Source organism: Sebastes fasciatus, chromosome 13 (assembly GCF_043250625.1).
Source record: "Sebastes fasciatus isolate fSebFas1 chromosome 13, fSebFas1.pri, whole genome shotgun sequence".
Taxonomy (NCBI): Eukaryota; Metazoa; Chordata; class Actinopteri; order Perciformes; family Sebastidae; genus Sebastes; species Sebastes fasciatus.
The window spans coordinates 8,860,974-8,887,514 of record NC_133807.1 but is presented as its reverse complement, the minus strand read 5'-3'; the positions used below and the strand labels follow the sequence as shown (position 1 = coordinate 8,887,514).

The 26,541-nt window shown below is 41.2% G+C and overlaps 1 protein-coding gene across 2 annotated transcripts in view; it reads right to left on the bottom strand.

The window, feature by feature from the left end:
• Positions 1 to 134: 134 nt before the first annotated feature.
• The window catches only part of LOC141780155 (protein kinase C beta type-like), a 128,187-nt gene continuing 101,780 nt past the window's right edge, over positions 135 to 26,541 (bottom strand). Inside the window, exons 17-18 of one of the 2 annotated variants that reach the window (XM_074655256.1) lie at positions 24,509 to 24,649; positions 135 to 5,578 (exon numbers count right to left, since the gene is read on the bottom strand). In XM_074655256.1, the coding sequence (XP_074511357.1) occupies positions 5,423 to 5,578; positions 24,509 to 24,649 (297 nt within the window). In that variant the 3' untranslated portion in view covers positions 135 to 5,422. Of the gene's footprint in view, positions 5,579 to 14,028; positions 20,148 to 24,508; positions 24,650 to 26,541 lie in introns of those variants that run through there. The other variant, XM_074655255.1, reaches the window with a different exon arrangement.

The following is a 26,541-nucleotide window of genomic DNA, read 5'->3' as shown; positions in this document are numbered from 1 at the left end:
TGTAAAGTTGTTTAAGTAACTGAGCAACATAGATATTAACTTTCATTTAGATGACAACACACCAGCGTCCACATTAGTCAGTCGATAAGCACATTTGACTAGAAACGAGACAATGGTTTCTTTCAACATGATTTATTATTCTACAGTCGAAAACATCACAATACATATTTTCTTATCAGTAAACTATCTCACAAAACACATTCTTACTCTTCTTCTGCAGTATCGTCGCTCTTCTCTGCACGTAAAAATTATCTTCAGGTTATTGATAAACTATTTGTCGCTTAGCACATAAAGTCAAAGCAGAAATAACTTCAAGAGTCAAGCATCAAATTTAAACTGTACTAATAGCTCATCAGATTTCAAGTTTAATGTCAAGTAGCCGTGGTAAGGCTACAGGTCGCGAGAGAATAAGGGAGAAATATAAAGGGAAGCCGTATGGGACAAATCAGGGATAATGAGAGGAGGATGATAAAGAACGGATTAGAGACAAGAGGAAGTAAGAGAATAAAAATAAGCGGGAAATGGATCTTGAAGAGAGGAGAGGGAAATGGTGGAGGGGGTAGAGAGAGGGGTATAGGTCAAGGAAAAGAAAATGAGGTTCGAAAAAGACAACGAGGAAGCTGAGTGAGGAGGAAGAAGGAGGAGGAAAGGTCAGGAGAAAAAAATAAAATGACAGATGGAAAAGCGTGATCGAAGAAAAGGTCGGAAAGAAAGAAAGGAGTGAAGGAAGGAGGACAAGTTGGTATACTTTTAGGCCATTACTGCTCCACCCTGCAGAACCTGTATGAGTAGGTGGGTGGAAGGTTAAACGGGTAGTTTCTTTTTTACGTAAAATGTATGTATTTTTTGTTTTCTATTGCAACTCATATATATAATTTTACCCCTAAACACATAAACCTCTCTATGTATACATGTAATTATGGAAATGGAAGACTCTTACCCCTATAGACCCGGAAAAATATTTATATGTACAAATGAAGCACGGCCCTCGTATAATATAATAAATAGGTAACAGTGACATGAGACGTTTATCAGAAAATTAAGCAACATATACCCTATTAATGTCTAATAAAGTACACACCAGTCCATCAATCAACACTTAATATAGGATAAATCCATATCATATGGAGCAAGATATGAAAGAGAAAGAGAGAGATCATCACATGCATGCATAGTATAATTCCTTATCATAGTCCTGATGTGGGATTTTTAACGAGTAACTGGCTGATGATTGTTGTTCACTGAGAATGGAGCGTCATGAGGGGAAAAAAAAAAGTCTATATATTTGATACTGTAAATGTGCGTCATGTTAGATCTCGCAAGTCGCTGCTGTTTGGTCAGAGGCTGTTTAGCTTCTGTCTTTGCAAAAAAAAAAGAGATTTATTATAAGATTTAAAGACTAATATTAAATTGTACACATAATCTGAAGTACAAGCACGCAGTTACACACTCGTTCATTCACTCAGTGTCACACACACACAGGTAGATACAGCTGTCGAGTGCTATTGGATGCTTCAGGGCCTACGACTCCTCCCAACAGCAGATGTTAAGAGTAGGCGTTATTAACATTAGGAGATACTTACACCCTTGACCTGAGCAATACGCAGCTCTACGCTTAAGAAAGGCCAACGCACAAATTATACTTTATATTTGACATTATACGTCTAAACAAAAGAACAGAGTCAGATCCAGTGAGTTAGGAAGGATCCTGCGCGTTTTTTGTATGCTTAACTATATATAAATATGTACAACATATGCATATGTACTGTATATATAGTATACATGAGGGTACTGTTTGTGCTGATTAAAGAAGGGGAGAACATTCGAAGGCCTGTGTAATGGACCTATACAGTATATGTCTTGTGTGCCTCCAGGAGCGAACATTTCAGTCATTGTCCGCCTTGTTACGCTTCACCTACTAATTCCAACCCTCAGTCACATGGATTGGACTGTATAGATGTGTGTGTGTGTGTGTAATACACGGAGCTAGCTGGCATTATAGCCAGTGTAATGTGGTTTGAAGCTGGAAGGCAGATTTGCTGAATTTGAGTTGAATTTGAAGTAATTGGCTTTATCCAATGAAGCCTTATAAACCGCACACACACACACATGCACACACTCACACACGTAGAAATGCACATATATTCTAGCATATGGACATTTGTCAGAACGCGCACATATGTCTGTTCACGCAAACGCGGCACTAACGTACACATATGCAGATGGGAGAGGAGACGGATATGCAAAATAAATAAATGAGAAAAGCAGCATTGCTCTTGTTATTGTTGTTTGTGAAATCGCTCACTTGGGGGTTGTCAAAGCAGCTTCTCGCTCGCTGCATGTGTGTATGTGTGCACGCTCCACCAGTGACTGCCGCATCGCCAACCCTGTGACATCGCGTCATACTAGGCTCCCAGTGAGGCCTTGTCAGAAGTAGGGATTAGAGCCAAAAACAAAAATTAATAAATAAAAAGGAGAGACAACACGGCGAACGGGGTGGGGGGGAGGAGGAGGAGGGAGAAAAAGGAGAAGGCAAGAGCCAAAAGGAAGAAAAAAGGAGGACGAGAAGGACGAAAAGATTTGCCAGGCTGTGAAGTTTGCTCATTAGGCGTATTCCTCTGTGATGGCCCAGTGTGAGGCGCTCAGTCTGAGTGTGTGTCAGCACTTACACAGTGCAGCTCATGACAGTGCACAGGCTGGTTGAAACAGGCAACAATGGTCAAGACACACAAATTGAACTGATACACAGCGGCGCTACTCGTGGTGCGTGTTAAGATGGCTACCAGTGGAGGCAAAGCCTGTGTACTCAGGCCTCCAGTTAAATGGCTGCAGAAGATACTTCTGACACTATGGGCCTTCCTCAAACTGCCCACTCCCAATCCCACTCAGTGACAAAGTGAACTCCGTTTGTAGTCACACTCACAGCTGAATGAAGCACCCTTCTTTAAGGTGTAGGGTATAAATACAGCGGCAAGCTTTGGGACGAACTTCCCTCTTTCCGAGGGAAACTGTCGCATTGTTCGTAACCATGGTTTCGCAAGTGGAGGGGATGTGGAAAGGTTTGCAGTATTAAGAATAAAAGGAATAGGCAACATACAGAGAAACTAAAAATAAAAAATACAAGCTAATCCCATGCTTTTGTGGTGGCATTTCTTTTCTTTTTATGTAAACACATCCTCGTTTTTTTTGTTTTTGTTTTTGCAACAGTCCATGTAAATATACAACACTTTACAATCAAATGAACACATCTACATTTTTCTAGACAAGGGTAGATTTGATCCTAAATGTAACCTTAAAGCTTCAGTAGGCTGGATGTTTTTGGCATCATTGGGCAAAAATTCCATAATAACCTTTCAGCATATTGTAATTCAAATGTTCTGAGAGAAAACTAGACTTCTGCACCTCCTCATGGCTCTGTTTTCAGGCTTTAGAAAATCTAGCCTGTGACGGGAGACTTTGGCCAATCACAGGTAATTTCAGAGAAAGCATTCCTATTGGCTGTGCTCCGGCTGGTGGGCGGTGCTTGGTATTTCATCAACTGATCTCAGCATGGCTGCCGGGTCACAAACTTTCTCATTTTACAGCTAAACAGTACACTACAAGATGTTTCTGAAACATTTTACGCGAAAAATAGGCATTACAGGAACAGAATATTGATTCATATTTGATCAGCGCTGCCTAGTTTGACCGTTTGATCGGAGTTCACGAGTGACTGACAGCTGCTCAGAGACGGCAAGGCTCCAGCTCAGCTCTGATTGGTTGTTTTTCTCAGGTCTGTGAAATCTTGCAGAAGTTGTTAGGAGCACCGGAGGACACAGAGGCACATGATTTTTTTCAGATTACAGGTCACATGCATTACTAGTCAGGATATAGTGACCATTTTATACATTTTTTAAAATCATATTTGCTCCATTTCTGCCCACTGCAGCTTTAAGTTGTTAACATCTGTATATATGTATGTTTGAGTAGTTTGTACGGGTAGTTGCACGGAACTACATTTGTACGGAGCGTGTTCCATAGCAAACACAAAACGTCGTTGCATGTGGCCAGTAAGTCGGCATCAATGTTGACTTGTTGCTGGAAGGTTAGGTTTTGGTTTGGGATGGCACTTAATATGGCATACCCTCCACACAAACACGCAAACGAAGTGGAAGTAGGTAGGGAGAGGGTTTAGGGGGCGGTTTGAGAAAGGCCCTACGGATGCAGTTTGTTAGCTTCAGGAAGTTATCATTTTTACTCCTATACAGTTTTACAAAGTGGTGAGGGTAACAACATAAAAAATATATAAAACAGCTAATATCATGACATGCTAACAAAAAACAATCATATTTTTATTTTGGTCCACTCGTGAGCTAAAAACATTTGCTGATCTAGAAGCAAACGGGGAACATTTCCTGTTTGTTTTGGTCCCATCTCTCTATGTCCCCTTGTCGAAACTTAACATTATGAAGGAAAACACAGTTATCCATGTGTGGACAGGGACTCAAAATTAGGAGAAGAATGATTGTGCCATGTTGAAAAAAGTGTACTCCCAGCCACGTTGCAACATTGCACCTTGAAATTTGACCCTCTTGCTTATATATCCATTGCGCAGAGGATTGTGGGTCAGCATAGCCAGAAAAGCATGGCTTGCATAATTCAACTGAATGTAGTAGAACATCTTAGTATTTTTTGCATACTGCATTTGACATACTGGAACTTTTTCTGGCATACTAAATAATATGGTAGTATGGGTATTGGAATGCACACTGAGACTGCTGCTTGTATCCATTCAGATTTGTTTAACATGTCATGTCACATTCAGTGATTAGTTACCCTCCTTACACGGTTTGGTTTGAGATGATGAGATGCCACAAAGATGCAGTTAAACTTGTGGAACAACACTTGAGAATGTATCACAATACTTTGATGAAGACAAGTCAAAATAGGTTAGGTTTGTTGAAGGATTTGAGCGGACTAATGCCATAAACGGAATATCAAACCAAATTCCATTATTATAATTGTGGCATAAGGGAGAGCTTGTTCGGCTGGCACGCAAGATTGGGGTGGTATGGTGTGAATGGCATCTGGGCTGCCCATATCATTGAAATGCATTTTGTATATAAGTGGTCAATTTTAGTCTTTTGGAATTGATATTTTCCCATAAATTTAACATGTATGTTGTCCTGTACAAAAAGCAAATTTTGACACCTAGGGCATATTTGATACAATACTTCAAAATCTTTGGTATCCAATCTATTGTGCAAGTTTGGTGTTTTGATACCTTTCTTGTACTGAAGTATTGGTCAAACCCCACTGTGGCCTAAAAGGAATGCAGACATTTACTGAACGTAGACAAAACAATTAGACTTTTAGTGCTAGTTTGCCTTCCTATCAGCGCTGACTCTTTTTCTACTAGTCCATCAGTTTGACCAGGTGTGTGTTAAATTCCAGGAGCCACATATTCAGGGTTAGTGTAGGAGAAGCCCATGAAGTCGTCTTCGTCTAGGTTCATGATGACGAGCTTGTCTGTCGGCGTCAAGTCCACCGGCATCTTGGTGAATTCCTTGTCAAAGTTACAGGTGTCCCGACGGTTCTTCTGCAGGTGGAGTTTATGAAATTATGAAGGAGAGAAGGTATGATGGGAGGAGGAATTGAAGAGGAGGAGGAAAAATAAAAATGGTTGGAGGAAAATAATGGGATGGATTGGAAAGGAGAAGAAGAGAAAGCATTACTGTTAGATACCTATAGTACAATATCATCTGCATAAAAGCGCATCTTCGCTTGGACTTTCCTTTCGTTCACATTAGAGGTACACATTTTCAGATTGTTAAGTTACAGTTTCATTACAGTTTCCATACAAAGGCTTTTTGGCATGGAGATTTTTTAATGCATCTGTATTTTTGGCAAATTGACACATTGATGCTATGATCGTGAATATTGCTATAGAAATTGTCCAGCATTTTGGGAAATATGTTTATTTGCTTTCTTGCCAGGAATTAATGAGAGGACGACTACCACTCATATCGGTCTGTTCAATATAAAGCTTAAGCTAGCAGCCAGTTAGCTTAGCTTAGCTTAGCATAAAGACTGGAAACAGGAGAAAACAGCTAACCTGCCTCTGCCTGAAAGGTGGATATCGAGACTAGCTGTTTCCCCCTCTTTCCAGTCTTTATGCTAAGCTATGCTAAGCTAATCGGCAGCTGGCTGTAGCTTCATATTTATCGTAGACATAGGGAATGGTATCGATCTTCTCATCTTACTCTCATCAAGAAATTTCCCAAAATGTCAAACCATTCCATTAAGACAACTGGCTTTTGAAGTTGACGTCATTTTGAGCACCTTCGATTTTCATTTGCTGATTAAATAATGTTTTGAAAACAGCATATGCAATGCTACTGTAAAAATATCTTGCTGCACCGTATATCCAGAAATCCATCAAAACCCCACCAAATCTCAGCAAAATTTGTAATAAACATGATAAATGAATAATTAAAAAAATTATTATTTCATTTGGTGGAAAGAGAATCATTGTATACACCTGATCTAACGGTTTCTAAAAACAAATACCATCTCCTTGTGGCAATGGTGTTGGCACCATCTGATAATGCAGGAAGCTGTGTGCTGTCAACACCACCCAGCATATTACGCATACAGAATAATATGTAGCTTATAGAGTGAATTTGAAGTGCAGTCCTCAATACAGAAGAGTTTTATGTTACTTCCCTTTATTTCTCACGGGAATATCCAATCTCTCCTGCTAGGTCTCACCAGCCAATGTCTTTTTTTTTTATACATTATCTCTAAAATGTCAGGATATTTTTACAGCTCAACAACGAGCCTCCCCTTGTCCACCGTGACAGGTACAAGACTACAGAAGACATACCACACCTGACAAGAAAAAGATGTAGGCACAGTTGCCTGGATGTGCTAAGCAATGGAGTGAATCTACAAAAACTCCACTTTTCTGGAGTTTCAACACTGAAAAATAGGACAGTGGTGGATTCTGTTTGCCTGGTGTGTGGGTTTACATAGAAAATAACAGGAACAAACACAGCGCCCTCCTCTTGTCCTGTCTTTGCTGTAATGGTCCCCTTTTGTTTATGCTATCTGAAGTCAGGACACAAACTTTTGTGATAATGATTTGCTAATGCTAAGTTGCTACAAGTAGCACCTGTATGAATGATGAAAGATGAAAGGAAGATAGAAATGAAAAAGATACATGGATATGATGAAACAGGAAGAGAGATAGTCAGACGTCTTGTACCTTGAATAAAGTATAAGAAAAGTATCAAAATACCGAGCGGCGGCAGGCAATGGAAGGAAAATAAAAAGACATTAAATATATCCAAGGATGAAGTGGGAGTAAAGAAAGTGCGGAGGAGAGTCGACACTAAGATAGAGAGGGATGAGAAAAGATGCTAAGCTACATGAATGAATCCAGGAAAAAGAGAGAGACTGGAGTACACGCAGCAGCAACTGTGACTTTGTGTAGGAGGTGAGGGAAATCTCCGTATGTGTGTTACTGGAGGGTTTCTCCGGGGCAGGGCATTGTTAATGCTTGGCTCCGTTGGTGGATGGACAGAGGAAAGAAAAGAGCGAGCTGGGTGTTAAAGATGGAGGAGCGTATGTTAGTGAATGGGGGGAGGGGGAAGTCGGTAAAAGCGAAAGGCTGCCATTTGATGCACTGACACTGACATACTGTTGGCGAGTGAATTCTTATCGGGGCTACCCATGATATATGCGCTTATGGTGAGGCTCTTTGTATAAGAGCAAACACCAACGGAAAGGTGGTATTCACACACACACACACACACACACAGTCAGACTGTATGCCATATATGGCCTGTAGGATGTTCTCCAAAGAACGAGAGTGTGTGTGTGAGATTGTGTGTGCGTGTGTCGTCATGTGATTTTTATAAAACTTGAGGACCAGGATTGGTTAGGGGAATCCATATACTTCACGACCAGGGTACGTACAGATTTGTGATACATGCAGGGTCTGAAATTAGCACCCGCCAAATGCGGGTTAATCGTTGGCAGTGGCGGATAAAATTGTCAGGCCATCCGCCACTTTGGCAGACTGGGAAAACGCTAGGAATGGGAATAGAGAATCGGTTCTTGTTGGTTCCTAGCTGTCCGACTCCTTGGCATCTCATGCCTCCGTGACTATCAATTCCTCTTAGTGTTGCTTTCCAACAGTTACGCATGCACAGTTACTATTGGGTGAAGGTAACTTAGAACGTTATCATTTTGTGTTCCAAAAAGTTTTCAGTTCTTCTGGCTGATTAGACCTCTGTTCAGGGTGAGGTTAGGTCACAACCTTGAACAAATCTTCATCTACCAATAAGAATGCTAAAGGTGTAATTTGTCCTGCCCTAGCAGGTTCAACAAACTCAGGAAACTCAATTATTCTATACACCCACACAGTCCTGAGCAGAGGTCTAATATTCAGAGACTTTCAAAATAATAGCAGTACATTTCTCAACAAAAGTGAAAACAATATATAATCACAGATAGATAGAATTGTGAGGTAAAGTGGGATAAAGAGAGCAGCAGAGAAAGAAATGGATCAAATTAAAGCGGGCCACATAAATATTCACATCACTGAACAAGTAGCGGTCACGGAGAAAACCACACAAGGGGCGATCTCAGAAAATCCACAACCATAAATACATCCACAAAGTCAAGAGTCTGAGCCTCTAGCGTTTGACAAACACAAATAGCTGAAACCACAGTCCAACTCACAGCATGAGGACGAGGACGGCAAGGGGTCTAGAGGAGAATCTAGAAAAGTAGATGTTGGTGCAACACTTCTTTGAAGGAAGACAGATAGAAGATACAAGCTTGCCTGGTTCTACTATTAGACACAAGCGAGGTAGAGGAAGGCGGGGTCAGAAACAACGAGAGAGACAGAGACAGGAGAGCGTTCAAGATCACAGCAACCACAAACCAACGTTGTGTCTCCTACCTTCATCTGCCAACAACTGGAGCTCCCTCCATCCACAGGGACACAGCTGCCACAGCTGGCCCAGATCCACCTCACGGTCCTGGGCATGATATCCACTACGCCTCGTCTCAAGAGAGGCCTGGCATAACACTCAAATGGACGTGGTGTAATTCACTTTCCAAATGATATTATCAGAGATGTAGTATGTTACCTTTAGTTTCATTTAACCTTGTTAATCCACAGTCAGGAACATCATCAAAATCCATTATTTTAAACTGTAGTGGAAATCCAAAAGTTTCCAAAGATACCAAATATGTCATTTTGGGAAGATGATGCACAATATGTCCACAATATTTAGATGGAATGGTGCAGCCATTGGGTTTGAATATTTCACTCAGTGTTAACATCACATAGCTTCAATGAAGAGACAGAAAAAGATGATACAGAATGTATGATGTTGTCAGACATGTGTGGAATAATGTTATTTTTATAACCTTAAACCCACTTAAGTGGAAAACGGCAGACACCGAATGTTAAAAACACTTTGGGCTCAATAATAAATGTTATTTTTTAAAGTCTGCAAACCCACAGAGGTGTTTTTTTTAATGTGGTTGAATAGACTTGTAAGATGTGTGGATGCTGGAATAAATAGGGCAGAATGGTCTTACATTTTTCCTACTAGCTCTACACTACAATACAAGAACAATGCTGTTTCAACAACGATGCTGACATTAGCTTAATTAGTTACCTAGCAACAGCTGGTGAAATCTGTTTGCGAAAGTTGTAATTTCATCAGACAATATCAATACTTGCTGGCTCGAAATGAGAAACCTGCTTTTATTTACCTCTGTCTGAAACCGAGGACTCGTTTAGTTGTGTTTCCATTCAATTGTCAAGCAAATTTTAGGCGAACTTTTGAAATGCCGCAAAAATAAATTAAGCGAATCAAGCCTGTTTCCATCGACTGGTTTGGAGCGAATAAACTTGGCTACAGCCTTGTTTGGTCAGAAGTTGACGATATAGGCTACGCATGGCTGTAATCCGCCAGTAAACAGAGTAGAAGAAGTAGAAGTTGTGAACTGGAAACAAAACAAGTCGCCTTATTATAAGAACTGGATAATAGACCTCAAGATGGCACCTATTCATTCCAATGAGAAAATGTTTTCTGGCTTTACTTTCGGGGTATGCGGCCCTCTGAATATGTGCAGCAGTGGTTCTCCGGCTGGCCCTGCTCCTGCGTTCCTACTCGGCCCATAGACTTTACATTGTGATGACATCACAGATTTCACGGCTCGTGCTCTATGGGGAAAATGCTTTTTGGACTGCAGGGGGATTTTTTGCTGCAATACCACGAGTGGCCACTGGAAAAAACTGGAAGCAAAGCTGAGCGGCGGCATCGTATCCACGTCTTATTATACATCCATGATCTAACCATACCAGAGGAAAATGCAGAGAGGTCTACAGGAATTAGTTTCAATTGGGCAAGTTTTAATTGTTCTTTCGTGTTTATTGGCCATGTGTCATGCTGTCCAGAGACAAAGATAACATAAATATATATCCGAGAAGACATCAGAAACAGCTGATCAGTTATGTGAATTAAATGTTCGCTACATCAGAATTTTTTTGCTGGCTTGCTAAATTGTTAGCCGCTGTGGCTTCTAAACAGTAACATTAATACTGCCGTTGCTTCGCAGCGGCGTTCTCACGATTTAACCACTTGAGCATATCGTGTATACATGACTTCCCATGTTGTAAACTCAAGCTCGCGAGTTTCATTTGAAGGCACCAAAAAAAAACACCTCAAGTGAGCGTAAAAATTTATTTTCGCAACTGAGGAAGTTTTATTGAATCTTGACGTTTCCGTACAACTTTTCTAATGCACTACTTCAAAACGCACATAAAAGGTGCTTGAATGGAAACACAGCTATCGTTTCAAAAATTACTAAAATAATTGAGTGGTAAATTTGCCACGGTTATCAGGAGGCATGACAGGCATAGCAACAGTAACTAAGGGGGGGTGGGGCTTGGCAAATGTCAGTTAAAATATCACCATCAACATAATCCTGATGGGTGGTATCTATCAGTGATAGATGGTTTGAATACAGCATATAGAGGTCCCACATATGAAGGAATATTCTAGGAAATCCATGTCAGTACTCGCTGTCGCTGATCGATATGCTGTCAAACTAAATGTCACTCAACATAATGACTTTCAGTTAAGACGGTTTATCTGACAGGAAATATATAAACACACGCATACAGATGTGAATGTGTGTTTATGCCTCCAAAACCGTGTAAATCCCACTGTGTACACTGCAGAAGACCGTGCATGCAGCTATTTACCAAAAATACACACACACACACGCACACAGCTGCCAGCCATGTAGGCCAGCTCATAATGTGTTCCATCTCAACACGCTTCAATTGCAGTTAATGCTGTGAGGCAGAGAGACAGAGATATGGAGAGAGAGGAGGAAGAGATGCAGCAGAGGACAGGCAGCGAGATAAATATCAGTGGCCCTTGGTATAGATGTATAGATAGAGAGCTTGGAATATACAGTAGCATCAGGGCAAAAACACAACTGTGGTCCAGAGGCAGTGGTTTTAATAGAGAAACATGACTCTGAATCTTTAATTTAGTCTTTTGCCTCTTTACACCTCCCTTCCCTCTCTTCCTCTCTTCTGCCTACCTCCCTCCCTCTCTCCCTCTCTCTCTCTCTCTCTCACCCCATCTCTTTTCAGTAACGAGAGGATTAGCGGGAGACGAGCCTATGTCAGCTGAGGATGCGGGGAGAGTGGGAGGCACACAGGATGCGGGGAGGTGAAGGGGAGAGGAGGGTGAATGAAAGGCGGTATCGAACGCTGACCTGTTTTGGGCTGATAAGCGCAGGCTGCTTTGTGCTGAAGCCACTGGCTTTAATTTGGGGGCCGCAACATTTGGAATTAATTATCACACACACTCCAGCACTGCTGCGGCTTACTGTGTACATGGCTATTACATCCACTCCAATACAAACTTTATACAGCTTATGTGCTGGAACTTCCTGTTACACAGGAGTTTGTATTGCTGTTAGGATACATTTGCATAAAATACAGCTGCAGCACATTGTTAGTATACAGTTAACAAAGAGGAATGCGGGGGTATGCCTTCTGTGAAGGACTGAATGGGCGACAGGAAGCCGTGATTTTTCAACTGAAATATAAATAACAGCATGTAAAATGTATTATAGCTACAAGTTGAAAGCAGTAACCAGGTAAATGTAGCCTATAGGCTACTTCACTGAATATTATTCATCCAACATCCGAGGTCGAGGTGAAACACTCTTCAGCTGTTTATGAGAATAATGCGGCACTCATGGAATCACGCAGACGGCAAACTGGATATCATTTTAGTGGATGAGAGCAAGACGGTAAAATTAGGTGAGGCTGGCAGAGAATACCAGCGTTCCAAAGTTAAAATATTTGAACTTTTTGCCGTCCTCCGTGACGGAATTTACAACTGGATGTTACATAGCTCCCTCGCACAAGGAGAATGTTGTTTAACTTTGCAATAAAATATTAAGAAAAAGATGCATTTTATAGCTACTATTACTACTATTAGAATAATTACATAAAATAATAGACAAATATAAAATATTTGGACATATTTTATTCTATCACCATAGCAACATACTGTATATCGTCATGCGTGTTTATTTTTTCCCGTCGGACTGTTTGTTTTTCCTGTGCCGTCCAGAAGTTGACCGTTCCATCCAATCCTGGATGTGCTTTTAGCTGATTGTCTGCTAATCAGCTGGCTAATTTCCCATCTGGGGGTCAGCCCTATATTCCCTCAGTCCTATGTTGGTTAAGTTTAGGCATGAGGAGTAAGGAGTGAGTTAGGGTAGGAATATCAGGGTGAGCCAATCAGAGGCACAGTAGGGCGGGTCACGGGGTTTCGGACTAATAGGCCGTAGGAAAACACTGGCATGGCACCGGCGGAGGTACTGAACTGAAGCAGATTATTAACTATATAGGTAGCTACTATTTAACCATGTTACATGGTTGATGCAAACAACACATAACGACCTATAGAGAGAAACATTTCTTTGGGTTTTTGGTTATAAAAAAGTGTTGATTAGAAAACACTAGGCTTACAATACAGGGCTGATCCATAACCCATTGTGCACTGTATATCCACGGTATATTCGGTCTGGGTTAAAAAAAGCGATAGCCCTCTTGGGTGGGACATGGACAAGGTTTGTCAAACAATACAAAATTGTGTAAGTTGTGGAGAGTCACAGCCCAGTATCCTATTATTCCTTCTGACAAATGCTAAAACGGTTTTAAAAACCAACTGAGCCAGATGTCACACTCTTATGGTCACATCAACAATCCACCCAGATATAAAGAACCTAAAGGTCATCTCAACACGTTTGACTAACTTCATTAAAGTTGAACCTCACTGGCAGAGTTTCTCTCTTCCCATCATTGGATTTTGAACCTCTTGCTTTCACCAGTGCTGTGATCACAGACAGAAACATTCCCAGTGGATTACTGTCTTGCTCGAGATGCTGTTTTCCATCGTTAGTTGCTGAGAATACTTGTAAACAGTATATTGTGCTAGGGATAGTAAATGGTGCAAGATCCAGTAACCCCTATTAAAAGTAAATGTGCCGCCGTAGTCAGCAGCAGCAGCAGCCGCAGCAGTGGCGGCTCGACTACAGTGGATTGCGAGCAGCTTTAGAGGCGTCGTGAAGCGGCTGAGTGGCTCAGCAGGGCTGTGTATATGTAGGCCGTGTTCTGCATGTTATTTCCTTGAAGTCATCAGACCTACGCTCCCCCATCAGGGAAAGGCTCTTATGATAAGTGGCAGCCATGAAATATGCACAGCCTGTCGTAGCCGCCTGCACCGCTTCACAGAGCCTCGCTTTGCATCCTCGTCCTCCTCTCTTCCTCCTCTCTTCCTCCTCTCCACTGTCCCTTCTTACTACCTCTTCCTCTCTCCTACTACTCTTCTTCTCTTTCACCCTCTTTTCTTTTTTTTTAAAAATCACATCACATACACATTGAACATCAAATAAACACAAAAACAACTGCGAACATCCCCTAACACATCTTTTGAATCATTTATTTTAGGTATGCCTGTTTTTCCTGGAAAACAAACTAACAAAAATAATAATTTTGGCACATGGAAAGCATTGTGAGAAGCATTTTTTTTCTTCTTTCTTTAGATGTATTATTTTCACACACAACAGTAGCTTGGATAACACTTTTGAAGCAATGCCGGCACAGAAAACATGAATCACCCCTAATATGTTAAATGTATATAAATCCTAACTAATAAAAAGGTAAAAACAAAAAGCATTTTTTTCATGCAGAGTCCATTTTGCTTCTCCTTCAGCAGGAAGGAATCATAGAAACAAAAAAAAACACAAATCCTGGAGTAAGACTTCTCCTCTCCTCTCGTCCTTCACAATACTGACCACATGGTGTAAATATCAACATTTGACACAGTTATATATGTTTATGTATAAGTATATATAGTTGTTGTTATAATACAGGAGACCGTGACTGTAATAAATACCGACAATGGAGGTATGACACAGATAATGGACATCGATTTAGCTCAAGTCGTAAAAACACAGAATTGTGAATGAAATGTGAAAGCGCTAAAGCTGCTCTTCTGTGCTGAACTCATCAGCAGTTTAAAGTTTAAGACTAGAGACAACAGACAGGACCAACTTGATCCAGATGTTAGATAAGACTGTCCCTAAATCAGTGACTTCCCCCATCAAAATGTCAAATGACTTCACTGAACAGGTCTCAATGCCACCAAAAAGCATAATGTAAACATGCATTACAGGGGGGCTGTATATACCAGCGATGAGGCAACTAAAGGAGAACTTCAGAAATCCTTTCCAGTCTGAATTCTTGCCATTCCCAATGGGATCAGGCCTTCGTTCCCTCAGCTTTCTGCTAACTCTTTACCATCTGGCCCACTCGTCAGGAATAAGCAGAGCACAAGTTGCCAGTGTCCTGCAAAAATGATCTCTTTCAAATGTTTCAGTTCTTTTTAAAACTCTAATTGCAGATTACAGTTTTTTAAAAGCCTGTGTCAAATTCTAGTCAACACAAGTAGGAGTAACACAAGTGTATTGATAACTGTAGCTATCAGACAATTGTATGTGAAGACCCATTGTCTTCTGCATTAAAGGGATAGTGTGGGTGTTTTGAAGTGGGGTTGTTTGAGGTACTTATTCATAGTCAGTGTGAAAACATAAGAAAGAGACGGGGGTTACCACATGGAAGCAAAGCAATGTGCTGCTGTGGACGGGGGCCGGCAGCAAAACGTATTTTAGCCACCTAAAAGAAAGGCCCAACTAAAAAAATAAAATCAATATCAGTTTAAGTGTACGCTATATTTAGATTATTTTCGCCAGTTTACCTTGCCGTCAGACAGCTATACGGTCTATGGTTCTGACGGGGAACTGAAGCCGTTATCTATGCTCTCTCACCAGACTCCATTGAAAAAACAATAATTTTTACCTCACAGAACATGGGAGTTTGATGCCTTGATTGGTTAGTTTGTTTGTGTTATTGTGTTTGTCTCAATGGAGTCTGGTGGCTTTTGCAAGAGCATAGATGGATACTTCAGTTCATCATCAGAAAGGGCTGTCCAACGGCAAGGTAAACCAAACTATAGTGTATATAGTATAATAGCAATATAGTGCTGTCGGCCCCGTCCACAGCAGTACATCGATTTGGTTACCGTGTGGTAACTCCTGTCTGCTTCTCCAAACTGGAGGCGTGCCGACCGTCATCTACTGTAGGTAATACACTGACTATGGATAAGCACCTCATACAACCCCACTTCAAAACACCCAAACTATCCCTTTAAAGTTGCAACAAATATTTTACCCTGAATTAAAAATGTTCCGTTTTAAAATAATCAGTATATTCTGATTATACACTGATCCCCATCAACTTCCAGTCACTTCCACACTGCAGATATTCTTAGATATCAGTTACAATCTTCATGATAATGTCCTATCAATAGTCACGCTTGTGGAAACCACAGTGACTCCCACGCCTGTTAACATGACAGATAACTGTTCAAGTGAATTAACTGTGTGATCTTCACCTGCAGATACTGTATATCTTCATAACACTGATAAACACCGGTGAACCTGCTCCCCTGATGTCCCTCTGTGATGAAGAGGAGTGTGATATGAGGAAGCACTTCAGCCACTTCCACACAGTGTTAACTACACTGAAGTGTATCAGGTGCAGCCATCGGATAAATAAGCTTCATAACCTCGTAGCCTTTTGCATGTGAATTAATGACAGTCCTAACCTGAGCCTGGTTCAGTACCGATTCTGCCTTCCTGTCAACAAGATTATTGCTAGCTCGGGAAAATAAGAGACAAAACAAACACACACACACGTTCCTGCTTCAGGAGACCTATAGCTTTAACCTTTGTCCTTATTCGCTGCGGCTGTAGTCAGGTTGGAAATTCTTATTGCGCACGCAGACGGCTACTTGAGAAACACCAATCACAGTGAGTTCCTTTCCCACATAACCAAAAAAAACTAGATCAGAAAAGTAGAGCTGCATGACATATTGGTGCGCTTTTTTGTTCTACCACAGAAACTTTTCTCAGGCCTAAGAACTTTTTGAGATGCTCAGGTACTTAACCTGCATTTCAAAAGCAGGAATCTGGGTTTGATTTTAGTTTCCAGGCCACACAAAACATCTCCAGTACTGAGGCGGTGCTTTACAAGAACTATATCAAGGTGGAATTTGCTGTACTAAACATCAATGATGATTCAAACACAAGGTTTAAGACGCTACCTCGTATACAGCCGTCATTAAGACTTCAAGTAAGCACTAATTTTCTCTATTATCACTATTCTCTTACTGACATTTACACTTAATATCATTATTATCTAATTATATAGCAAATAATCTGTCTGTCTGTGTGTTATTCGCATATCTGAAGAACCGCTCATCCAATCTACTTCACATTTGGCGGGTGTATTGCTGGGAACGTGCAATTTGGACTCGCGTTTGGACATGTTCAATATTAATAAACTTTGAATAAACAAGGTAAAAGTGAGCATGGCTCACATACCCCCGCTCCCTGCTTGACCCCTACTAAAGTAAGGCCAAATAGTTCTACTCCGGAAACAAAAGTGTGACACTCGAGCGAACTGACGGAGGACGGACGGAAGGACGGCGCTCTGTTCAGCAGCGGGGGCGGGGCTTCAGGGCTGTGCAGACTGAGATGAGCGTGTCGTCCGCAGCAAACGGCCGCGACCTGGGTGTGTTTGTCCCCCTGTGAGTAAGACTGCAATTCCCCGGTGTAACACTTGATACTAACTTATAACACTAATAATGTTACCGCCAGCAAAATGCCTCCTCTAATTAAATCCATGCTCTACTTATACTATTTTGAAGTGCTTTGGGGGCCTTTTGTAAGTTATTTCAGTGTACAATGAGTTAACATAGTAACATGATTCAATACATTTCATATCTAAACATCATAACAAATCTATAGCTGTTTGGGGCCCTTTTAGTTGGGGCCAGTTAAACAGTGAAGTCTGCCCCTGGTGTTTTTTCCCTGTGAAGCAGTGCATATTTTTCTTCAGTAGCCGTGACTTGGGTGTGTGATGCCACTCTGTCATGGCAGGTGTATTGCTCAAGACCCGAGGAAGCGCAGTGTCAGGTGTGAAGTTGGTTGTATGAGCGATTCTCGAGAAAGCTGCGAGCTGCAACATCACAGGCCACAGCATTCAGCCCGTTCTGAACAGGGCCGCTGCACTAGTTTGTATCAATTTCAATATCATGCACCTCTCCTTCTCTAGTTCTATCCTTGTTCTATTCTGACACACTTGTGGAGCAGCTGATTGGAAGTCAAGTGGATCATACCAATACTGCTCGATTTGGGGGGGGTGCAGACATTCACCATACTAACAAATGTAAACACGAGGCCGGACGAGGCGCTGGGAAGGCAGATATTGACACACATACAAAAATGCGAACGCAAATGCGCGTTTTCATACACAGTACTCGTTTGCACACATATAAAACAAACATGCACACACACACACACACACATTGTACGCTGTAAACAAACGCCCAAGTGTCTGAATCATGCTTTTGTAAAACACAAAGAAACTGCTAGTCTCTCTCATTGCTTATATACTAGATAACAGAAACTGAGAGTATACAACGTATTATTATCTATCTCACTGACTCAAAGCCTATATAAAGACTACATTTCCCAGCAGCATTTTACACCATGATCCGATATTTGTGGCACAAATCTTCCACCGTCTCAATGGGTACAATACACCTAAATAACTTTTTTTAAACACACATTTAGAAAACCGTGAGAGCAGAGGAGTGCAGAGATAAGATGCTAAAATACTGCTGGGAGACAAAGTCCAGGGCTATTATTATTGATATAGAAACTCATGCACAAGTATGTTAAACATTCCAGTTTTTCGCTAAGATAAGGATAAACGTACAGACACTATTATTATTACACGTCGAATAAAAAGCACACCAGAAGCACAGGCCGAACTCAGAATGCGCTGGAATAGTCGAGGAATGAGTGAAAGAAAAAGTTAAATCACAATTATCCACCAAAAAAAGTAATAAAATGGATGCTGAAGCTATGTTACATGTGAATGATGCTGTTGTGTATTTGTGTGTGCTGGCTGGGGGAATCATGACTTGACATGACTTGTTCTGTAGTTAGGTTGTAAAGAATTATTTTTGTCCCTCAATGTAAAGTTTTGATTTTAAGGACTTTTTAAGGGTCCCCTATTTATTTCTAATCCTTCATTCTGATGAGGTGATGTTCACACTGTGAGCAACACACGTTGATTCAACAAGCTTGTAGTGAATCACACTTCCAAGATTCTTGTTTTATCAAAAACAAAGCTTGGAGAAAGTCACTGGGCCTCATGCAGCAACATTCTCTTAAATGTTCCCTTAAATTTCTGTTAAGAGAAGAAATAAGAAAAGTCAACTCCAGATGCGCCAAACGTCCTTAACCATCCAGATGTGCTGAATGATGAATCCCACTTGATCGTAAATTGGAGGTGTGTGGACGATTGTTTATTATTAGCATAGGTAACATCCCTTAAACACTATATAAGGGCAGGTATTCGCATAAGTAACACAACCCCAAACACTATAGGGCAGGTGTTGTGCGGTGTGCAGATACTCTGGCACATGACCAAGAATTGGAGGGAAAGAAATGCTGTAGGAACTTAGATAAGATAAGATAGATACATTAAACAATCCAATCATTAGAATTACTCTAAGACAGATAATAATCTAAATTTGATTATTATATATTTTTTTAATGTTCCTCAAATTTATGTTTCATGCGATGGAAAAACAATTTGTTTGTGAAAACAAGATGTTTTTTCTTATCTTGGTAAGACTGCTCTCGTAAAATGTTCTCTTACCTAAGAGGAAAACTAAGAAAACACTGGTGAATCCCAGAAATCAATGGGTACTAACAAAATAAGAACAAATAGTGGACACAAACAAAAAATAGGAGAAAATTTGTTCGTATATGGCTTCCTGCATGAGGCCGAGAACTCATATCTTGCGAAGTAGTAACACTTTGACCATGAAGAAGCATGGAAAAATACAGGATTTGTTCAATCTAATTATTTCAATTCCTCAGTTTAAATCGTACTTTCGGAGCAGCGCTCGAGAGCTACGTGCATTCAGCCATTTTATACTGCTCATGGGCCCTCCTAAGAGGCCGTCACATCATCCAGGTTGCAGCAGTGTGAACAACAAATATGTGTAAATGTGTTACTGTGTGTAGGGTGTGTCTGTGGATCAGTTTAAGTCATGGCTTCTTTGTTCCTGTAACAGCACAAATCATTTGCAGGATATTTAAAGTTGATATCTGTGTGTGTGTGTGTGTGTGTGTGTGTGTGTGTGTGTGTGTGTGTGTTCCAGGGTACACAGGTTCTGATACTGAGGAAAATGAGAATGTATGTGTTTGTGTGCGTGCATGAGCTGAAATCAAGCCTGCTCGGCGGCAGGGGTGGTAGCAGGAGCGCTTCCTGGGAACTCTGGGTTGATAAAGGAGAATCCCTGGAACTCGTCCTGGTCCAGGTTCTGAATCACTTCCTCATCGGGAGGGGTCAGCACCGGCGGGTGGCGCGTGAAAAAACGGTCAAAGTTCTCTGCTTCCCGTCCACACTGTTGAGGAGGGCGGGGAGGGATGGAGTATAAGGGGAGGGGCGGATTGGGGAGGGGAGGGGAGGAGTGGGGATGGAGAGGGATGGATGCATCGGGGGGGTGGGGAGGTGGAGGGGGGTTAGAAGTAGAGGAAAACAAAAGAAGGAGGAACGGTGGGTTGAACCAGGGTGTGAGATGACATTACCTGAACATGGTTTCAAATATCAAAACAAGGTGCCAGTACTTGGGGTGAGCTTGACTCAACTCTCCATGTGTATTGGCTGAAAAGGTAATGTTGTTATTACCTTTAAAGTGATACTGAAAATACCACTCAGGAGAGGAGAAGTCAAGCGCACCTCAGGCTTTCCTTTTTCAAATATTTGAAACATATTCAATTCCAATTTTAAACACAACAAGGCCACTGAAGTCTCAAACGTCCTGCGGCGGTGCACTACATTGGGGTTGGCCGTGCTAAAGTGTAATGCATGGAGCTATGATGTTTTTTGGTAACGAGCACTTAACTCAAAAAGCATCCCACCATGGCTGTAAGTAAATAGCCCAAAACAATTGTCCTTGGTATTTCATCTAGATGTTTTTGGTTATAATACTTGGATTTAATTGGAATTTCTGAACAAGAAAAGGCTCAAAGCCATGAGATGATTATGGTGTAGTCGTGGGTTAATTATGCTGTGGAGACCTGCTGAGATATGATAAACCAAATCAGACAACCAGCTAGTTTGCAAAACAGTACTGGGAATAACGCGCTAACGATGATTCGTTTTAACGTCACTAATTTCTTTAACGCATTAACGCAACATTGCGATTTTTAGGTTATAGCGGGCTAAGTTTTAAAGCTAGAAGTGAAGCTACTGGCATCATATGAAACTACAAAACCTGAGGAATCCATTGGTACCAACCATGTCATACTAGCTTATCGTGAAGGAGGCTTAATAACGCTCCAAACTTGCGCTAAAGTTTGGCGAGGAAAAACTGTCATGGCCATTTTCAAAGGGGTTCCTTGACCTCTGACCTCAAGATGGGTACCCACGAGTCTCCCGTTTACAGACATGCCCACTTTATGATAATCACATGCAGTTTGGGGCAAGTCATAGTCAAGTCAGCACACTGACAGCTGTTGCTGCCTGTTGGGCTGCAGTTTGCCATGTTATGATTTGAGCATATTTTTTATGCTAAATGCAGTACCTGTGAGGGTTTCTGGACAATATTTGCTTAGAAGCTGCACAATTTGAGAAAATATTGAATTGACTTTCAAGATATTGTATATATGACGATTACGTCATCATATTGAGATTATATCTCCCTGTACAGTACTTATTAAAAATGTTGTTGCTATTAAGATCAACTATCACTATCCAATCAAACTCTTTAAGTGCCTATAAAGAAGTGACAGATGACGGAATGAAATCATCTTTTTTGTGCAATTCACATTAGGTAGAATTTGTTTTCTCAAGAAGCAATTTGGAAAAAAGAAGAAGTTATTGTTCATTTCAGTCCACTTCATTTCCTCATTCTGACCACTGGGAACCCAATAAGAGCTCATATACCCGCGAGATGTGCGTCCGTCTAAGTACATAAAACAAGTTATTAACTTGAAAACTATATTTTCCCGACAGTATGCCTCACGGGGACTTTGGGCCGAGCTATTCCTTTTTCTTTTTTTTCCTTCTTCCATCTCCATCACTGCGCTGAGCTTTAATTAACACAACAAGGTTTCAGTGTCCGCTGACAACATCACCCAGAGGAAAACTACAAACTCATTAAATCTCTGTAACTTGCAAAAAAAACCAAATGAAATTAAGCCAGACTGTTTATAGTTTGGGGAAATATGTGAAATGAGAAATACACCAGGGTCAAATTGTATTTGCGGCTAATTACTTGCGTTTGTTTTAACCTGTTTTGTGAGGAACCAGATGGGAAGAATTTGCCACGTAGGGAAATGAAATAAGTGCCACAAAGTTTAGAAGTAGCAATTCAGTACACAACACCTCAGCCAAGAATGTGTCGGCTGATATGGTGAGCATCTACCATTTCTTGGGCTTCGAAGCATCAGTGAGAAAGCACCTCTACACACTACCAAACAGCGATATCCGTCTGAGAATAACTTATAATAAGTCATTTTGAATATGAATAATTAATAATGTTGTGGGATTATTCCTTATTTCATGGGCTATTTTGGGATTTATATATTATTACTACTACATATATATTAAAAGAGAGAAAAACAAAGCATTCAAATAGTGATTTGGAGTTTGATTACCATGACAACAGTCTAAGCATTCGGGTCAGCCCTAGTCTTAATATCTTTTTAATACCAGGAATGCAGCTGAGTTTGGTTTTGTTGAAATGCCCCTTTGAAAAAAAAAAAAAATGCTTTTATTGTATTTGATTTGAAACTATGAGCCTTGCAGATTCCAAGAAAAGGTGAGATGTTTCTGTAAGATTGTCTTATTTTGAAATAAAAGCTGTTATACTGTGAGGTTTCTGTAGTGCACTCCAGGACAGGTTTCATTTGAGACTTGAGCCACAGAGCATGCAAATAATAAACAGAAACAAACATGAGAAAACTGTGAACACGGAGAGAGGACAAATAAAAACGTGTAAAAGGACAGATGGGTTGGTGCATGGCGGCAGTGAAGAGTGAACAGATGGATGGAGTCTTTAGGTGGAGGATGGATGAATGGATCGACAACAGATTGCTCGACGGACGGACAGATGAACAATGATAATTAAAGACTGTGAACGAAAGTCCGACGGACATTCTTTATCTGTCGGATGAATCCATAAACCAACCGGTGAGTCAACTAGTTGGTCGGTCATATGTTCAAAAGCGCATCCGACATTCGCAGTGTGAAACTATACAAGCAGACCCAAAATCACAAACAGTTAGCGAACTAACTTCTGACCAAAGCGCCACCTCAACCGGCGATATGGATTTTGAAAGCATCAAACATCCTTCATAAACAATCATCAGTAGGAAAAAACACCATCACACACCACTCTGAAGAGAAATGGTTTGAGGTGGTTTTAGAGCCCCTCTTCAAAAACAATACACCAGAAAAAAAGCTCACCAGAAAAACATCAAAGAAGCACCTTCAGATGCTAAACTGAAATCTAACTTTTATGCAGGGTAAAAAAAAACAATGGTTCTTCAAAAATCAGTTCTCAGAAGCAAGAAGAAAGAGAGAGAGAAAGAAAGAGAGAGATGGCGAGCGACAGCACAGAAGAGGTGAAAGACACGAAGAGATGTTAGAAAGACGAGATCAAACGGAGAGAGAAGAGGCCGATGCAGAAGGAGAGAAGAGAGAAGAGAGAAGAAGAGATCAGACAACATATGTTAGAAGTCACATCAGAGGAGTCTTGCCGAAACACACCTCAGCGTTAAAAACACAGCCGGGTCCTAATGGTGACCTCTAACACCCATTCATGCAAAAGACCCATATATATATACACACACACAGAAGCATGCATACACACTGCAGCATTACACACACACACACACACACACACACACAACCCCAGCGGGCCAAGACAGCTGCATAAAAAAGCTCAACTCAGAACAACTCTTCAGCAGCAGTGTGGCCTGAGGCTGTGTGAGTGTGTCTACATGTTATGGTGTGTATTGTGTGTGTGTGTGAGTTTTAGTATGGGATGACATCATTCGGACTAGTTGTGATCAAACTAATTTTGTCGTAGAAAAAAAAAAAAAAAGCACAGCAAAGAAAACCACAAAACACAGTGTTGTTTCAGGTCACTGTACGGACGTCCACTTTTTCCCTTGAGGTTTACTCTGAACTCAGTCTAACCCCCCCCCCAAAAAAGCTAATTTCAGCTCATGCAGAATGTGACTGCACCAAAACTGGAGACGCCGATGTCGTGTTTTTAGTTCAACAGCCAAAACCTTCATTAAGTTTCGCTCTCAGTTTGTTACTGTCATTGCCGACGTCTTCCTCATTCCGACCCACATTCATCACTGCGCCTTTCTCATCACTATCACCCTTATCAACATGTGTGGTATTATCATCTTCACCACCCCCTGCCCTCATCACCACACATTCTTCCCTATCACCATCATCATCATCGTCGTCATCATTTCCTGACTTACCTGTGTGCGTCATCCCATACAGAGGAGGGGAAAGAGACAGAAACGATCACATTGGTGAGTAAAATAACAGAAAGAGAAGAGAGATAGGCGTTTGAAGGGAAATAGAGGAAGTTAGACACAAAGGGAAAAGTATTTGTCAGGAATTAAACGCCTGGTCTCTGCTGTCTTGGGCGACTAATTAACCCCCCGCACGGCTCAAAGGGGGAGATTGCGTTCCCTTACTTGGGGGTCACGTCGGGTTCAGCGGGGTCAGACTTACGGCTCTAGGTTTGAATGGCGGCTGGACTTCCTTGTTCTCCAGTTTCTCCCAGTCCATGTAGCGGAAGAAGCTGTGCTCCCTGATGTCTCTCTCCCCCTCCGGAGCACAGCCCAGCCGCTTCGCTGGATGCTTCGTCATCAGCTGGACAGACAAGAGAAGAAGAGAAAAATTACTGTATGTCCTTACTTCCTTTCTTCCCTCTATCTACGTAGATTCTCATATCTATTCTTCATTGATTGTCATCAACCCCGTTTTTAAAATTAATTTCCATCCCAAAATCTTGCTCTCCGTACGTCGCCCCCTTTCTGACCACATCCTCCTTTTCTTTACGTCCTCCATCTTTCCTTCACTATCTCCTCGTCTTCTACATCCAGATCTGGAAGCTAATATTTATCCATCTGTCCTGTTGTGTCTCAATTCAGTTACCTCCGTCTGGGCCTTTAACATGCAGGTGGGCCAACAGTATTTGGTCATAACCAAAATATTGGACATATTACAATTCTGACCTGATGATGGTGGTACATGAAAAGTTAATGGATCAACCAAAGTTATTGCAAATCATCCTTAAGGGGGAGATGAAAATGTGTCACTAATATCACGGCAATCCATCCCATAGTTCGTCAGATTTTTCAGTCTAGACCAAAGTGGTGGAACGACCAAATGAAAGGCTGGCATTGCCATCCTGCTGCCAGCCTGGTTAAAAAAAGTGAAATGAGCTGCTTAGATATCTCCTTCATAGCACCTTTGCTGAAGGAAAAATGTGAGCGTCATTTCAGGAAGTATTTTCATAAGTCACAAACCCTGTGACCACATACAAACTCCGCTACATTTCAGCACAAAACAGCAACGTTAACAGACAGCGATGCATGATTTATTAGCTAGCAGGAATATCACAGAGTAATAATTATTAGCTAACAGATAGCAGGGTAAATGCCTTTAATTATTAAATTTTAATGATTGTTACATTTAAATAAGCTATGCATAATCGTAAACTACAAGACAGGTCTGCATCTGATCTACACTCAACAGTGTGCTGCTGCTGCTGCGATGGCCCAAACTTCCCCTCTGGCATCATTAAAGTTTCATCTCATTTATTCCTGTCTCTTTTCCTCAGTGTTTCTCTCTATGACTCCTTCTTTCATTCATCTCGGCTTATAAATAAAACGTTATTACTATTATTTTTGTTTCTTCACCTTCTTATTTTCTTCCCTTCCTTTTAACCATCCTTCAGTTCTACTATCTATCATCTCAGACGCCTCTTTGTGAGGTCCAAATATGAGCCACCAAACCACCGCCTGCGGTTAAATGAATAACTGTTGTTGCTTTTTTCCCCTCGTTTTCCAGAGGCGTAATTAAGGACCGTTTACGATGTCTGTCCACAGAAAACCTTAAGAACAGCATGAAAGCTGGTGACGTCAGTGTGAGTGTGTGTGTGTAGGTGGGGTGTGCCTCCCTCAGGAGGAGCAGTCATAACTCATTACATTAGAACCAAAATAACATTTTCCACGGGTCAGTCAACCTTACACTGAACACACACACACACACACACACACACACACACACACACACACACACACACACATAACACACTGGCTGCTCAGAGATAAGTGCACAGAAACACAAACTTACTCATCCATAAACACACAAATCTAAATTAACAGGCATGCAGAAAGTCAACGGTTGAGTAAAGAATATGTGATATAAAACAAATTGAATTGTTTGTTTGGAATATTTTTCCACAGAGGCAACGATAATCTCTCTCCGTTCATCCTCCTCACTCTGCCTCTAATGTCGGGTACACGCTAAACGAGAATAAAGCCCATTTTGGGCCTGATTCCTCCCTCCCGACAATGTTCTAAAGATCATCTTTACAGATATTCCTGTGATGTGAGGTATGTTAAGAGTCTTTTTTACATCCCCCCGATCGGCTCGGAACACCGATTTCAAATCGCAAGTGTTAAACGAGTTTGATATTTACAATCAGATATCTTGTTGTGTGTGGGGAACCCCGAGGACGGCAGATAATGCGGTCT